The 15,312-nt window shown below is 41.7% G+C and overlaps 1 protein-coding gene across 3 annotated transcripts in view; it reads left to right on the top strand.

The window, feature by feature from the left end:
• The window catches only part of PPP2R2B (protein phosphatase 2 regulatory subunit Bbeta), a 268,093-nt gene that overhangs the window by 74,108 nt on the left and 178,673 nt on the right, over nt 1–15,312 (top strand). The window contains exon 1 of one of the 3 annotated variants that reach the window (XM_063292374.1): nt 12,229–12,669. The exons of 1 other annotated variant lie outside the window; for it this stretch is intronic. In XM_063292374.1, the coding sequence (XP_063148444.1) occupies nt 12,321–12,669 (349 nt within the window). In that variant the 5' untranslated portion in view covers nt 12,229–12,320. Of the gene's footprint in view, nt 1–12,228; nt 12,670–12,693; nt 12,923–15,312 lie in introns of those variants that run through there. One more of the 3 variants, XM_063292376.1, reaches the window with a different exon arrangement.

Here is a 15,312-nt window from a genome sequence, read left to right as displayed (position 1 = left end):
GCTATTCTATAGTGGTGCTTAAAAGTTTGTGAACCCATTTGAATTTTCAATATTTCTGCATATATATGACTTAAAATGTAATCCATTCTCCACACAAGTTCACAATAAAAACACTTAACCATAATATAATATAAATAATATACAATAATATCAATAACAGTAAAATATAAATAGGTTAAAATATAAGTATATCTAAACTTGAATTAGCTCTTTCAAACTTTATTACAGATTGCATTGTATCTATCTTTAGTAGGAATTTCAGTGACTACCTGTTTTTAGCAGGAATTTTTAAACAGAATGGTAACTTCTTGCAAAATGTTCTTCATGTGATAAAATAAGCACTTTTGTTCATGCATCCAAGTAAAACAGTGTGACAGTAATGGGATTCTGCTTAAATAAACTGATCAATATTTAATGAGGGATTTTGTAAATGCCGTATATACAATTTATAACTCCAATAATCTATATACAATTTTACAAATTAACAAAAATACAAATTAAGATCTATGTCTTTTTCTTTATTAAAATTAGGGCTTTTAATGAGCATGAATTCCCCAAGTACAGCTTGTTGTTTCAAAATGCTGAGAAAATCCGTATCTGCCAGTTATTTCATTTATTTCAACTGTTAAAGGTACTAAATCTTGGTTCTGAAAACTAGATGATCCCTGCAACACCTAGCATTTATTTTGACATAAAATATGGAGAGGATCTAATGATATTGAGATGAAATTACGTGACTCTAAATTTATGCTACTGCAGATGTCAAGAGAATCTAATCCTAAATAGGATTACATCCAATGTGCTGTGCTTACTTGCTGACTGACTTTCATCAGTGATCAAACATGAATTTTGTAGCATGTGAAATTCCTGTCTTGGGGTTTATGAGGTGGAACTTCCAGAAGGATACTTATGACTTGCCATGCCAGTAATTTTTGTATTACAAAATCTCTCAATGTGAGATGACATTATAACCTAATAAATCCTTAAAACTATAAAAGCTTTATTGGGTCAAGGTGAACTGTGCATACTTCTACACTGTCCTGGGTTAATGTACAATTAAAGGCTCTAGAAAAAAAACATGACAGATTGAAACAGCATTAATTGCAAGTCAGAATAAGCAAAGGGATTCAAGTTGCAAAGCATGATATTCTGGCTAGATAGAAAATATATTTTATTGCTGGTACCTATAACTTACTTACTTACTTACTTACTTACTTACTTATTTATATATATATATATATATATATATGCCTTCAAAACAGTTTTGAATCCTGGCAACTGCCTGGACTATTCCCTGCCGTTTTCTTGGCAAGATTTCAGAAGTGGTTTGCCATTGCCTGCTTCTTAGGGCTAAGAGAAAGTGACTGGCCCAGGGTCACCCAGCTGGCTTCATGCCTAAGGTGGGACTAGAACTCATGGTTTCCCAGTTTCTATCTTAGTGCCTTAACCAGTACACCAGACTGGCTCTCTATAAATTAGCATCCTGAAAACCTGAACAATGGCCTCCATCAGAACTGTTGGACATGTGGAATCTAGTTGAGTCTTATTCACATTCTGGTAGTGATCTACACAAAAGACTGCTTAAGAATTTAAAGCATAACATGCATGATTTCCATTAGTCTAGTGATGTTCTGTCTGGACCTCAGACTTAAAGTGGCAGTAACTTACTGTTATCTGAGATCATCTAGATAATTACAAGTAGGTGTGCAAAAGTGACATGATCAAGTATTAGGTAGTATCCTATGCTATATGATGGTGAGACTAACACATGCAGTTTATTACAAAGTTGTTAGAACACAATTTGGTATCCTACAATATTCTATCCCAAGTAATGCTTAGGGAGATAGTGTAGTTAAATGATGGCAGGAGTCAGATATATGCAATACAGGAACTTGATATCTTTTTCACCAAAGTCCTCTCCATGTAATACAGAAGGACATGAGTATAAAGTGCCCTTTATTTGGGAGGGGTGGGCCAGTATTTGTAACTTTAAAGGTATCCAATACTACAATACTGTCCTGTTTCTGGAACAGTTCTTAAAAATTTGTAGAAAAATGCAAAACAGTCCCCCCCCCAAATTGTTCTACACTATTGTCATTGATCATTACACAAATAATCACTTATCTGTCATGCAGCCATTTTCCATAATCAACTCACCTTTCAGGGGATGTACTTGCTGGGAATAAAAAAAATATTTTTTCAGAAATAGCATACCATCATGTAAGCATTCAGAAAATATTATTTCATTTCTACAGATGCAGTTGAACATCACTTAGTGTCTATTCAATACTAACTGCAAATCCTTTGCATTAAAATAAAATCTAGAAGGATCTGACGATATTTAGGATTTATTACATGCCAGCTATATGACACAACTGTGAAACATGAGTTTCACTGGCAGGATTGACTCCTTCCAACCATTGTTTTGCTTGCGATAACAGCAATAATGGCATATCTAAAGAAGTATTTCCCATCAGTATGGGTTCTGTATAATAATATACTTCAAAGGGTATGCAATAAATAAAGAATATATCTGAATTTAAATTCCCCAGGGTCTTGTGGCATCACGTTCAAATGCTGATGGGTTTTTAGCAATAGCTTAAATGAAAGATTTTTTTTTTCTTGGAGGTTATCATGAATAATGAAAAGAAGGAACAGTGGGAGAAAATGGTGCTCTGGCTAAAGGGGTAAAAATCCATGTAAGACATACTGGCAAAACTTATTTGAAAGACAGTATAAAAAAAGCCCCTATCAAAACTTAAGGACAATGATGAAAATTCCTTTTGAAAACAGATTTGACAAATTAATCTCTTGGGTTGTTCCTGTTATAAATTCAGGCTAAAGAAAAAAGAAGGGAATATAAAATTAGGCTGACATTCCTGTGGTCTTCAGAGAATCCTGGTTCATTTCCTTACCCTGGCAGCTCAGGAGTCAATTATACATGATATACTGGTAAGGATCAGAAATATAAAATTCTGGAAGCACATTTTTTTGCTTTAGAGATCTTACCAGGATGCAGATAAATACTGTATTCTGTCACCTCCACTTGATAACACTGCACTCAGTGACCCTAAAGGCTTATAATACTCTTCTGCAACAACAGGGCTAAAATAATAAGGTGTTAAGATGATGTAAGACACCAGATCAAAACACAGTTCTATTTAAACTAAGCAAAGCTTTTCATTAGCATAAGAAATATAGTTTTGAAACTATAGCCAACACTCCACTTCCCTAGATATGCAGGAAAATAGTTTATATCTGCTTTTATTACAGAAAATCCATTACAAGCAGTAAAGATAAATCAAAATGTCCTATTAGACTTGTACTTTTCCAGCTATGCTGCCCCTCAGGTTCAGTTATTAACAGATAATCTACAGAGCAGGCAGCCTCTCACCTATTACTGTGTTTCTGAATAGCAAGGATGTCCATGCGGGGGTGGGGGGAGGTCAAAAGTCAAGATGGTGGCCATCAGTAAGTGATCAATGCCCTGCCCCATTTCTACAAGCAAGCCTTTTTTTTACTCTTTGCCCCACAGACACCCCTGCTGAACAGCTTTTACACACAGTTTTTCTATCCTCTTGAAAAGGTTGCACAAACTGCTGTCCATTATAGTGCCATAGACCAGCACATGGGAGTTAGTTAGTTACGAATGAGAATATTAATCCTATTGGGACAGAATAGGAAAAAGCCCAAAGTAGCGTGAGATTTGGAAAACCGATACCCTCAACTTGGCCACTCTCCTCCTGCCACATAAAAGGGCAACGAGGATGAGACATGCAGGGGTGGCATCAATTCCCAACTCTTCCCTCTGGTGCTCTGATTGCTGGCATGTGACACCAAGGGGGTGCCTATGTGATGCTGTTCTCCTGAGGGTAGTTTATATTCCCATGTTCTTTTCCTCAATTTCTGCTGCTGCAGGTCCCACAAATTAAAAAGCAGCAGTGTTTGGGGGAAGATGATGCTTTGGTGCTGAGGAATATTGGTGAGGAGAGGTACGTAGGGAAATCTTGCTAGACTTCGATCAGAGCAGGTATATCATTTGGAAGTGTATTCCCATAGAGACAGGCTTCTACAGTTCTCCAAAGTTCTTCTCTAAGATCTAATAGCACATCTCAAACATAGCCGTTTAAGATAAGTCAGTCTAAGGAAAGGACAGTCAGCTAGTAGAGTGTGATATATATTTATATAGGAGTATCTGCAGGGAAAGTGTTTCCATAATAGCACTAAAGAGATAAAAAAATCCTATTCAGTTCAGCACATAGAAGGAAGATGCAGTAGCCTGTGCTCACAAGCTGCAACACATCTTGAGCTTCAGCATTCTTTTAATTAAAAAACAGCATACTTCAGTCAAGTTGTAATACCAAATTTAGCATAAAGAATAGAAATACTAGTTCTCTGCCTCAGCTACCGACTCTCAAGTCCCAGTAAAGAAACTATGGGAATTTACATTGGAAAATTTATTGCAGTCAGTCCCCGAAGAGGGAAACAGCAACAGAATGAAATCAGGCTGGCAACACTACTTACCAATCTAAATCACTGAACAAAATATAGTTAGTGTTCCTCTTTGTTTCCAACCTGGGTGTGCACCTCTTCTTCTTTTCCCTGTTCATTAAGTTACAAAACTCAGAATGTCTTTGGTTCAATATCTTTTTCATGACTTCAAACTCTACTTATGATCTGAGCAAATATCTTCTATGGCGTTTCCACAATTTTGATCACACCACAAATTCAAAGGCTTCTCCGCACTCCCAATTCTGTAGTGAAAAACAATGGAATAATAATTCAGTTTATGTGGGAATGTAGATTTTTAAATGGGCCTCAACTTGGTTTCTCTTTTGCTTTTAATGGATTGTTATGTTGTTACTATATTTGCCACCCAGTCTTTGACTGGATAGATAGATGGTCATATAAATTTGACAGTTTTGTACTGAGTGTGAAAACACTCACCATCTATTGAAATAGATACGCACGCACCCTGGTGAATCATTATAAATCATTCTGTGATTAGGAAAATATCAATTTCTACCACAAGGGTCATCAAATAGCCAATGGAAGTCAAAATTCATAGTTGGCACTATCACTGGCCATCATAGATACTGCAAAAAGGAAACTGAATTGTTCAGTTGTCATCTCTGATGTCTGGAAATAACATCCCCTTAGTTTGCCAGATGGTGTAGAAATGGCCAGATTTGAAGCAGTCCCTGCAGGCCTCAAAATAGCAATCTGCTAGGGAAATCGGGAGCAGGCTGGCTGCAGCTCATTAAAAAGCCCAAGTTCAGAGACACTAAACTGGGCAGGTCTGTGGAAGAAGCTCCACCTCATCAACCCCTGGATGATGGTTATCAGTTGGAGACATGTAGACAAGTGACTGTATAAAGGTGGCTTATGAACAATGCACATCTGTCTTCCTCAGGGTTAACTCCCCAAACAGGATTGATAAGTGGAGGCCCTCATGAGGCAACAAGGCCTTTCAGTGAATACTGTAATCACTTCTTGTGAAATAACAAGGTCAAGCCTACTACGGAGAAAACAACTAATTCAGATCTTCCAACAGACATCTAAATATCCTCTGACAAAACCATTGAAACATCAAGGTGCAGTTCCATTTTATACCCAGTGCAGTTTACTCTGGGCACTTTTTTCTTCTATTCCTCCCGTTATTTAATGCAGTTTTTTTTTCCTGTCCAGCCTTGAGGTTGGGTGACTATTGATTGTTGACCGAACTGGTATCTTTGCCCTGAGAAATTCTAGCTCCCACACACAGAATTCTTAGGAGTACTGCCTCACTAGACTCTCCTACCCTGTTTATCAGCTATCTCTTTGGAGCCTTACAATAGTATTGTGGGACAGCAGCAGCGAAAGTACTAAATCGCTAGCACAGAATGCTGTTCTTCAAAAGTGCAGCCAATAATGTTAACATAACAGAGTAGGCATGTATGAAAATTGTCTAGTCTGTGTATGGTTTCGCGGCACAGTCCTTGGATGATCACGATACAGGCTGTTTTAGGCCAGTTTTTTAATATAGGATGGTGGGAGAGTTGTAGCACTTTGTTCCAGAAGGTCTAGCTTTTCTGACATCCATTTATCACCCCAATTTGGATATATAGCATTTAGATCTTATAAAGCACATTCTAGGAGCCCTGGTGTGGGTCAAGAGAAACCAATACAATTGAAAGAATTGTGAAGATGGTATCATTTGTTTAATTTAAGTCATTTTATTACAAGGGTGCAAAAATGTGGCCCTGGAGCCATACATGTCCAGCTTCCCTTTTGGGACATTTTTGGATTTTTAAAGACACAAAACAGATGCCTTAAGCCTTGAACATTCTTAAGTGCAAAGTGAGATGCAGCCCACAAGCTGACAGAAGTGTGCACACACTAGATAGATAGATAGATAGATAGATAGATAGATAGATAGATAGATAGATAGATAGATAGATAGATAGATAGATAGATAGATATCAGAATGTCAGTCTTTAAGTATAAATAAGGAAAGGCTTATTCTCCTAAGAACTGAAGATTTCTCTGAAGTTATATTAGCTACTGTTTTGTGATTCATGTGCTCATATGGTATCAACCACATGCTACTCCTGTAAGTGATATTATATATACTTTTTTTCAAACTGCAGGAAGCATTTTTTCTTCAGTGTTACTACTGGGAGGTTGCTAACATGGATCTTAAAAACAATACTATAACCATTCAACTTATCCTGAAATATACCAAGATAAAAATGTTAAGTACTCGACTCCAGATCTCATTAAATTATCATGAGGGTTCAGGTTTGGGCATAGATTTTTGAGTTTATTTTGGCTGACAGTGATTGTCCAAATACCCAGCTATAGAAGTTTTTTTTTTTTAGAATGTGCATCTGGTTCTTTGGCACACATACAGTTGGCTTGGGTGGAAGTAGGGACATTTAGCAGACTAGCTACCCACTTAGTAACCATTAAAATGAGATGAGTATTGCATTGTGTTGGCCTTGTGCCTTTTATTGCCTATTGTAACTAAAAGGGTGCAATCTGTGGGAAGGACTGAAATAAAGGATGGTCATAGAGGGGAAGACCACCCTTTTTTTCAAGCCTTTTGCAGCTAGATTGAAGAAGCAGCGGCTATTTTCCATGAGCATTTTATATTTTTAACTGTTAGGCAAATATGTGGGCCTGTATTTCGTGGTGATTTTGTTGTTAGGAAATGTACTGATGCATTATTGTCTGGTACACTGGGCAGCATACAAGAATTGAGAAACAAACCAGAAAAATATAATTCCTCCTCTGATTTAGCAAAAGTGCATCCAAGGTAAGTTGGCATTAAGCAGGACCTTTTCAGGGATGACTGCATGTTCTAACTCTGTTTCTCCAGAGGCAGATTCAACAAGCGAGGGACTGGCCCTCTTTGGCTTTCAGTATTGTCATTCTGGCACACCAGAAAATACAAGGACTGAAACTTCTGATCACAGTGGGCAAGTATACACAAGGGAATTGTGTCTGTACTATTATTCCCATCTTAAGGAATTTTTTTTTATGTTGCTGCATACCCTATTTTTAAGGGGCAGCTTACAATATATTGAAAATTATTGGTATCAGCTGGCAAGCTGCTTCAACACAAAGGAAGTCTCTTCTAGCATATTCCATCCCATGGTGTTGTGACTTCTGTTGTGTGAACGTGCAATAGAAGAGAACATGCTTGGTGTTGGAGAGCATGTGGCAATGCAGAACCCCCAAAGTCAATCCCTGAAACTTCTAAACAGTTCTTTGAAAGCTTGAGACACTTGAGAATTGCTACCAGGAAACAAAGAGATACTAATTGTGGACTTCATTTGAAGTGCTTTTGACCATTGCTTTCTTTTGATAATGTCAGAGTGCTGCATCTCCTGGACAGTTCAATCTGAAGGCTAGCAAGAGGTTTATTCAAACTAGCGATGTACATTTTGGAGCCACATCCTTAATTTCCCTGCATAATTTAAATGCAACAAGCATTTCTGCAATTTATCATTTCTGTGATTATCATTCGGCCATTGCTATAGCAATATAACTTTAATTAACACAGATTTAGTACACACTGATGTCATCAGCATCCTTGAACTGTCAGATACAGTTCTTGCAAATATCAGCCTGATGTCTCAGAATTCTTTCTGATGCCTGATACTATTCTGTCCCAACACCGTCTTTTCTATGCTTATAAAAACAACTTCTTGAGCTGCAGAGCAGCACTTTCATTGCAAGTATGTGGCCAGCTATTTTTATCAAGACCAATTTTTCTTCCCAGTTGACTTCCATATTCTTTAATTACTTGCTGTATGATTCTCCTTCCTTGTTCTTTAGGAATAAAGTACCAATGATTATCCACAACTACCTACTATGGGCCAGAGCCCTGCTGAAACAGGCCTTTTCAGAGCCTTCCAGAATAACAGAAGGGCAGGGGCCAAAAATACCTCCACAATTTCTGTGTACCCCTTGCAGCTACTACATAGGGTGGGGTACTACAAAGAAGGCCTGCCATCTGGTCCATACCATCTTCCTTCCTGCATGGGAAGAACCTTTTGCATACCCTCTCTAGATATCAGACCAGATGAGTAGAATCACAGTTGGCCAGATGGTCCCTCATATATCATGAGGTCCAGAACCAGTGCAGCAACCTCAAGTTGGTAGCAGCTCCTCTATACAAGTAGTCTTACCTTATTGATACTTGTTCAGTGACCAAAGTTACGACAGGGCTAAAAAAAGGAGACTTATGACCGGTCCTCTGAGTTTTGGCCATCACAGCATCCCCGTGGTCATGTGATCGCAATCTGGGTGCTTGGCAACTGGCTCGCACTTATGACAGCTGCAGCATTCCGGGGTCATGTAATTGGCATTTGCGACCTTCCCTGATGGCTTCCCACAAGCAAAGTCAATGGTCTGGTATATCGCTTGCACCTTCCCGTCCCCAGCAGCAGCCATCTCCGGCCCTACCCTGCTTGTGCCACACGCCATGCCTTACTTGCCTTCCAGCCTACTTGCAAGCTACCTGGGATTTGCTTAGTGACCCACAATCCTCACTTAATGATGGCAAAGGGGAGTGCCGGGATTGCCGTCGCTAAGTGATGTGGTCATGTGACATCATACTTTACAACTGCATCACTTAACGATGGGAAGTCCAGTCCCAATTACCACATTAAGCGAGGACTACATGTACCAGGTTTCCCAGCTAGCAGCCTGGCTCATGTATTTTGCATTAGTTGCACTTTCCAAGCTGTTTTCAAAGGCAGCCTCAGAGAGACCAATTGTGTAGTGATGAGAATGTGAGTTACTGTACCAGCTAATGATCATTCTGGGGAAACACACAAGCATCAAGAACCACCTACCAGAAGATAATTAACATAACTTACACTTTCAATTTAAAGAAAAGTTACGCATTCTTGAGTGCGTGTGCGCGCGCCTTCAAGTCAGTGTTGACTCCTGGTCACTGCCTGGATTACTCCTTGCAGTTTTCTTGGCAAGGCTTTTCAGAAGTGGTTTGCCATTGCCTCCTTCCTAGGGCTGAGAGAGAGGGACTGGCCCAAGGTCACCCAGTTGGCTTTGTGCCTAAGGCAGAACTAGAACTCACGGTCTCCTGGTTTCTAGCCTGGTGCCTTAACCACTACACCAAACGGGCTCTCATTCTAATTATTGCTGATAATAAATTCTAGATAGATATAGTTTTTTGACCATATCAAGTATAAAAAAAAATAACATACACGTAAAAACAAGTAGATACTCTGGTTTCTCTTCAGGTCGTATAAAACATTCTAACCAGCGCTGATAATACCAACACAGTTCTTATAAATGGTGATTCAGATCCCTTTCGCTGCTGGCCCCCACTTTTAAATCAGACCCTCCATTCTTACTGTTTTTAAGGAGACTAACTGCCCTCAAACTACAGTATTACATCCTTAGGCTAAATAAGTACAGGCAAATATTTCTGCTACACTGTGATACAACACAGAGCTCGTGCACTGTTCTTGTTCATTTAAAAAACAGTGACTTATGGAAATTCAACACCATTTCTGTGCGACTGTAATTTTTAAAGTGACTGGTGAGGGGAATTTAAAATGTGCCAGGAATAACAGTATTATATGTATACAATTAATTTAATGTAAATGTTTTCCCCTGGCCCCACCCAGTTCTTCATCCTTGCTTCTACCTGCCTTTGCAGCCTTGGTGCTTCATTCAAAGGGCCAGTGTGGCCTTCAGCCTGGAAAAGACTGTACCCTGATAGTTGAGAAACTTCATAGTTCAGGCCTGGCCTCGTGTCTTGTTGCTTGCAATAAACAGCATGAAGACACCGGCACTTTGCTAATACACAGTCTACTTAAGACTGATACAGTGTTTTCATTTAAAAGAAATGAAGCATTTTAATTGGCAACAATTGCCAAGAATCATAAAAAGTGCAACAAAGCCATTTTACAAAATAGGGCAGGGATGATAACATGCACAAAGAACAAATGAAACAAAAACGCCACTCCGTAGGTAGAATCCTTTATGTTTCCACTTTTCTGGGTGATGGAACGTTGCAGGATATGGAAACCACAGATTGGGTGGCTGCCATGCTCATTGATTCATTCTTTTATTTATTACCTTTATATTCAGCTTCTCCTCTAAGGAACAAGGTGATATACATGGTTCATTAGAAAAAGAACTCTCTCCCTCAAAAGGAAAGAGCGAGGCACATCATGCCATAATTAAGACCAACCGAAACATCATATTGTGAGCATTTACAGTTAATCTTCCTTCAGAATAGAGGTTAAGGAGAAAACCTGAGGGAGAGAATGCGATGACTAGTTTCCTTGCGAGGAATAGAGGTATCAATGCTTTGTTTCCACAGAATATACTGCTGGGCCATCCTGTTTACTGGACAGCAAATACTATTGGGTATCCAGTCTTGAAAATCGGCTTCATGCTGGCCAGGAGAATAATTCTGACGTTTAATTCCAGTGGTAGAAATGTCTTCCAAGTGGTAATTTCTGCTACTTATAATGGACACTCATGGTCTAGGATGGAGGTAGGCAAGGGCTGGAGAACAGAGAGGCAAGATGGGGGACATCATGCTTGCCATGAGGTCATACCGAAACTTCTGGTAAGAGGAATTTTAAAAAGCACTTCCTTTTTAAGCTTCTATGGTTCTTGAATAGGGAAAGGTTTCTAATTAGTAAATAACTAATTGTGGAGATAGTTAAAAAAAAATACACCAGAAAGGCAGAGAAGTTAGTACCAAGGAAGACCAACCTTTTTCTCCTTTCCTAGAGCTGCCCAGATTTAAAAATCTACGGATTGCACGCAGTAGGCTACCTGCAAATTTTTGGCAGGAAAAAGCTGTAGGCCCAGTTGGAAAGGCATTTAGGGGGATGCAGAATATTTTGCGCAGCGGTAGGAAGAGAGGACGCTCCCTTCTCACCAAGTCGCAGCGTCGGTCTGGCTAGCCTTACCTGGAGATGCCAAGGGACTGAACCTACCACCTTCGGCTGTTCTATCTCTGAGCCACGGCCCCTTCCCAAGGATTTCCGAGTCGTCCTCCTACAACTGAAGGCGTCCCAGATGCCACCCAACCCCCGTCACTCAAATCGGGAGGAGAAGCGACGGAAGACCAGCCCCGGTGACCGCCCAGGCTCCACGCGTCTCGACGGCGGCCCTTCCACGTGACCATCACTACTGTCCAGGCGGGAGTGCGCGCGCGTGGGCGCTGTGGAAGTCCCCGGTGCTGGGGTGCAGCCCCGGCTCGCGTGACCTCGTCGTCTTGGCCGCGGCGCCTCTGCCCGACCCGTTCTCGGCGTGCCTTCGAGCCGGTCCTTCAGGAGTGGTCCTCGGAAGCTCCACTGCAGCAGAAAAGCTGCTCCCGCGCCTGGGGGAGAGTCCCCGGGCCGCCGCCGCGGTTGGCCAAAGCCGAGCTGTATGGGAGGAGCCTGGGCTTTAATGCACCATAAGGTTCCAGCAAGCCGCCGCCGCCGTTACCGCAGAAGCCTGAGCGGTCCCCTGCAGCAGCAGCAGCAGCGGTGGCGGCACGCTCCCTCTCCGCCAGCCCGTGCTCCGTCTCAGCGCGCTTTGCAGCAGAGCCTAGCCGAGCCAGGCTTAAGAAACCCGCCTCGCTTGCCGCAGCGGCGCCAGCTCTGCCCCTTAGAGACCCCGTTCCCGTTCGCAGCGCGTGGGGCCGGGGTTTGGCGTCGCAGCCCGTCCCCTCCCCACTGAAATTGTGCTAAGGGGAAAAAACGAGAGAGAGGATTGGCGCTGGAGCTGTGATCTTTGCAGTCACGGACACCATTTTGTGGCTAGCGGCGTTTTGACTTGGCAGCTCTGGGAATTGCTGCATGCGGAGGAGAGCTCGCCAGCCACAAGGGGAACCTGTTGGGCGTCGCGAGCGAGAAGTAGCCCAGTTGCGGCACTTCGCCTTGGAATTGGGGATTGCTGCAGCCTCCCTGGGAATCGGGTCGTGCGCGGCAGCGGCAGCCTTGGGAGGAGGGCATTTGGAGCTTGTGCAGCAGCAACCGCGAAAACCGCAGCAGCGGCGGCAGCAGCAGCAGGCGAAGAGGAATTGGACGTTGCGCATCCCCATTCCTGGGTGGAGGCGAAGGAGGTTTGCACCTTTGCGCCAACGGCAGGAAGAGAAAGGGATTTGGACCTTTGCGACTGCAGCGTCCCTGGCAGGAGGAGGAGGAGGTGAAAGCTTGCTTGCTTGCGTTTTTTTATTTTTAGTTTTATTTTTTTTCCCTTGCAGGGCAGAAGCATGTTAGTCTCAATGCAGCTCCCCTTCCCTCCTCGCCGCTAATCTCAGTCGTGGTGGGGCGATGATGGATACTTGCCTGCCTGTTCTCACTTCCCACAAAAGTAAGCCCGCTGTCAATGGAGGAGGACATTGATACCCGCAAGATAAACAACAGTTTCCTGCGCGATCACAGCTATGCAACAGAAGGTAATGTAAGGCCAAGCGGGTAGAAGGAAAAAAAAGCGAGCAGCTCCGTTCCACTGCGGGGAGGCGCCTTGCCAAAGCTCAGGTCAGAGGCACAGATCCGGCAGCAGAATGGCGCGGTGCTGAATAACAATCGAGCCTAGGGCAGATCGCGGGGAAGCAGTGGCGGCGGCGGCGGCGGCGGGTGCAGCGGCATTAGGGGAGCAGCGTGGAGTTTTACCGGGAGCATATCGTCAGCGATGCTCGGAAAGCTTGGCCGCCCAGCAGCAGGTGGATCAGGAGGGAAGGTCCCTCGGGCGATATGCATGAGCCATCTCTAGGTGATGTCAGCTCCAATTCATCAGGGCCTTGATCACACCTCCTCGATGTGCCACCAGACTAGCTTAACTCTCTCCCCAGGTGTCAGGAGCCTCCCTTGGGACATGCTGAAGCCAAGAACTGGGGTGGCCCTTGGAAACAATGGAGGCCCATAGGGATGAGTGGCAGATGAGAAGGGATGTTGACCTTGCTGGGTACCATTGAAATCAATGTAAGCAGCAAATAGGTGAAAAAGAAACCAGGGAGTGGATCCTGGGAGGGCGATAGAATGGGTGACAAGGAATGCAGTCCTTATCAATCCTTATCCATTCCTTCCTTTCTTGTTATTTAAAAACTTATTTTTGATATTTTCTTTTATTTATTTTCTATCATTTTGAAAGCATTTGTTTTAATGAAAAATGCTTTTTACTGTTTTCATAGTCCAGAGATTGGAATGATAGGTGCCCCCTCTTCCTCCCCAAGGATGGCAGGCCTGGGAGGGGATTGACCTCTTTTCCCAAATAAAAGGAGAGGCATGGCCATGGGATGGTGCCCTCTAGGGGCTGGAATGATAGGCTTGGAAATAAAATGACAGAATGCCCCCACCACTTCTCCTAGGGCTGGATTGCCTTCCTCATGAGCAGTGAATGACAGAATTGGGTGGTGGCTTTTGGGAGACTTTGAAATCTCTTGCTCTTTGGAGCACTGAGACAGATCCAGGACTGAAATGATTAACACCCAAACACACACATGCAAACACAAATTGGATGACTGCTGTAGAGAAAAATGAGCCTGGCTTACTATTGTAGGATCTCTCCACTTCAAAGGAGAAATCATATCCTCAGCTGATCAAGCTTTTACCATGAAACTGCAGAGAGGCAGTAATGTCTTTGGTGGTAGCATTCATCAGAGAAATAATTTAAATCTTGTGATAGAACACACACTTATTTCTAACCCCAATCAATTCTACCTAGCTCAGGATCGGAAGTATTTGAAAATGCTTCTTGGATCAGTTTTAGTTCATTGACATTACAACCAAACTGCCTTTCTTTACTTTTTAGTACACTGCAGATTTTTTTTTACAGATAAAGTAGAGTGAATATTTAACCATGTTTGGTAGTACACACTTGCTTAATAATACTTCACACAGCTGCACTGGCACATCATAGAATTTCCTGATGTGAACCTGTTTTTGACCAAGCAGTTCCAAAAATATCAACTCTTTATTTATTGTTATTTTAGTGACAAAAATATAGTGGTTTTGCTTCTTTCTAGCTTCAGAGATGCAAAGCACTTCTGAGTGTGTGTGTGTGAAGATGCTAGCATTATACAAAATGCTGTTCCCATGCAACCACATTTATTCCTATCTGGTCTATAGAATGCTTACTCTCCAACCAGCATAGAATAGGCATTCAGTGTTGTTTATATTTCAGAGGCATAGGAGTTCATATACTGAACAGAGCATGAGAACCTTATGTCTTGCTCTCCTACAAGAAATTGTTGCTTTAATGACAGGCAATTTCAATTGGTAGTAAGACATTGTCATGTGTTTTGTGGTATTTCAGTCTGTTTGACTGAATTGGCAGTTACAATTTTTGAAGACTATATGAAGAAAAATTTCAAGCACCTAAATATATGGAAAGTCCTTATTGCAAGTCATACCCTTTGAAGAAATTTGTATTGTAAGTTAGTATTTTCTGGTGTTACACTTAATTAAAGATAATTGGACACTACATTTCTTTACTATCTCTTTAAGAAAGTTATTTTTATAGACTCTTCAGTAATTTCATTCAGAGCATTGCTTCAATCTTGAATTCTCCACTAAATAATAGATAAATGCTTCAATAAATGTCTATTTCTGGTAATGCTCTCTTACAAGGATCACAGAAACCTCTTCTGTCTTTGTTTGACTTTGGGAAATGAACGTATTGATTGGAATAGAGTGTGTGGATTAATCTAGGATATCACTGATATTCCTGGGAATTCCAGCCACAGCTGGAATTCATCCTGAAATGCTCAAATAATACTATCCATTGCTTCTCCTGGCTTTGTCAACTCTACCAAAATCTTGCTATTTTGGCTACATGCCCACTTGA

The sequence above is a fragment of the Candoia aspera genome, chromosome 2 (genome assembly GCF_035149785.1).
Source record: "Candoia aspera isolate rCanAsp1 chromosome 2, rCanAsp1.hap2, whole genome shotgun sequence".
Taxonomy (NCBI): Eukaryota; Metazoa; Chordata; class Lepidosauria; order Squamata; family Boidae; genus Candoia; species Candoia aspera.
The sequence above is the reverse complement of the archived record's forward strand: the minus strand, read 5'-3'. Positions and strand labels throughout refer to the sequence as shown.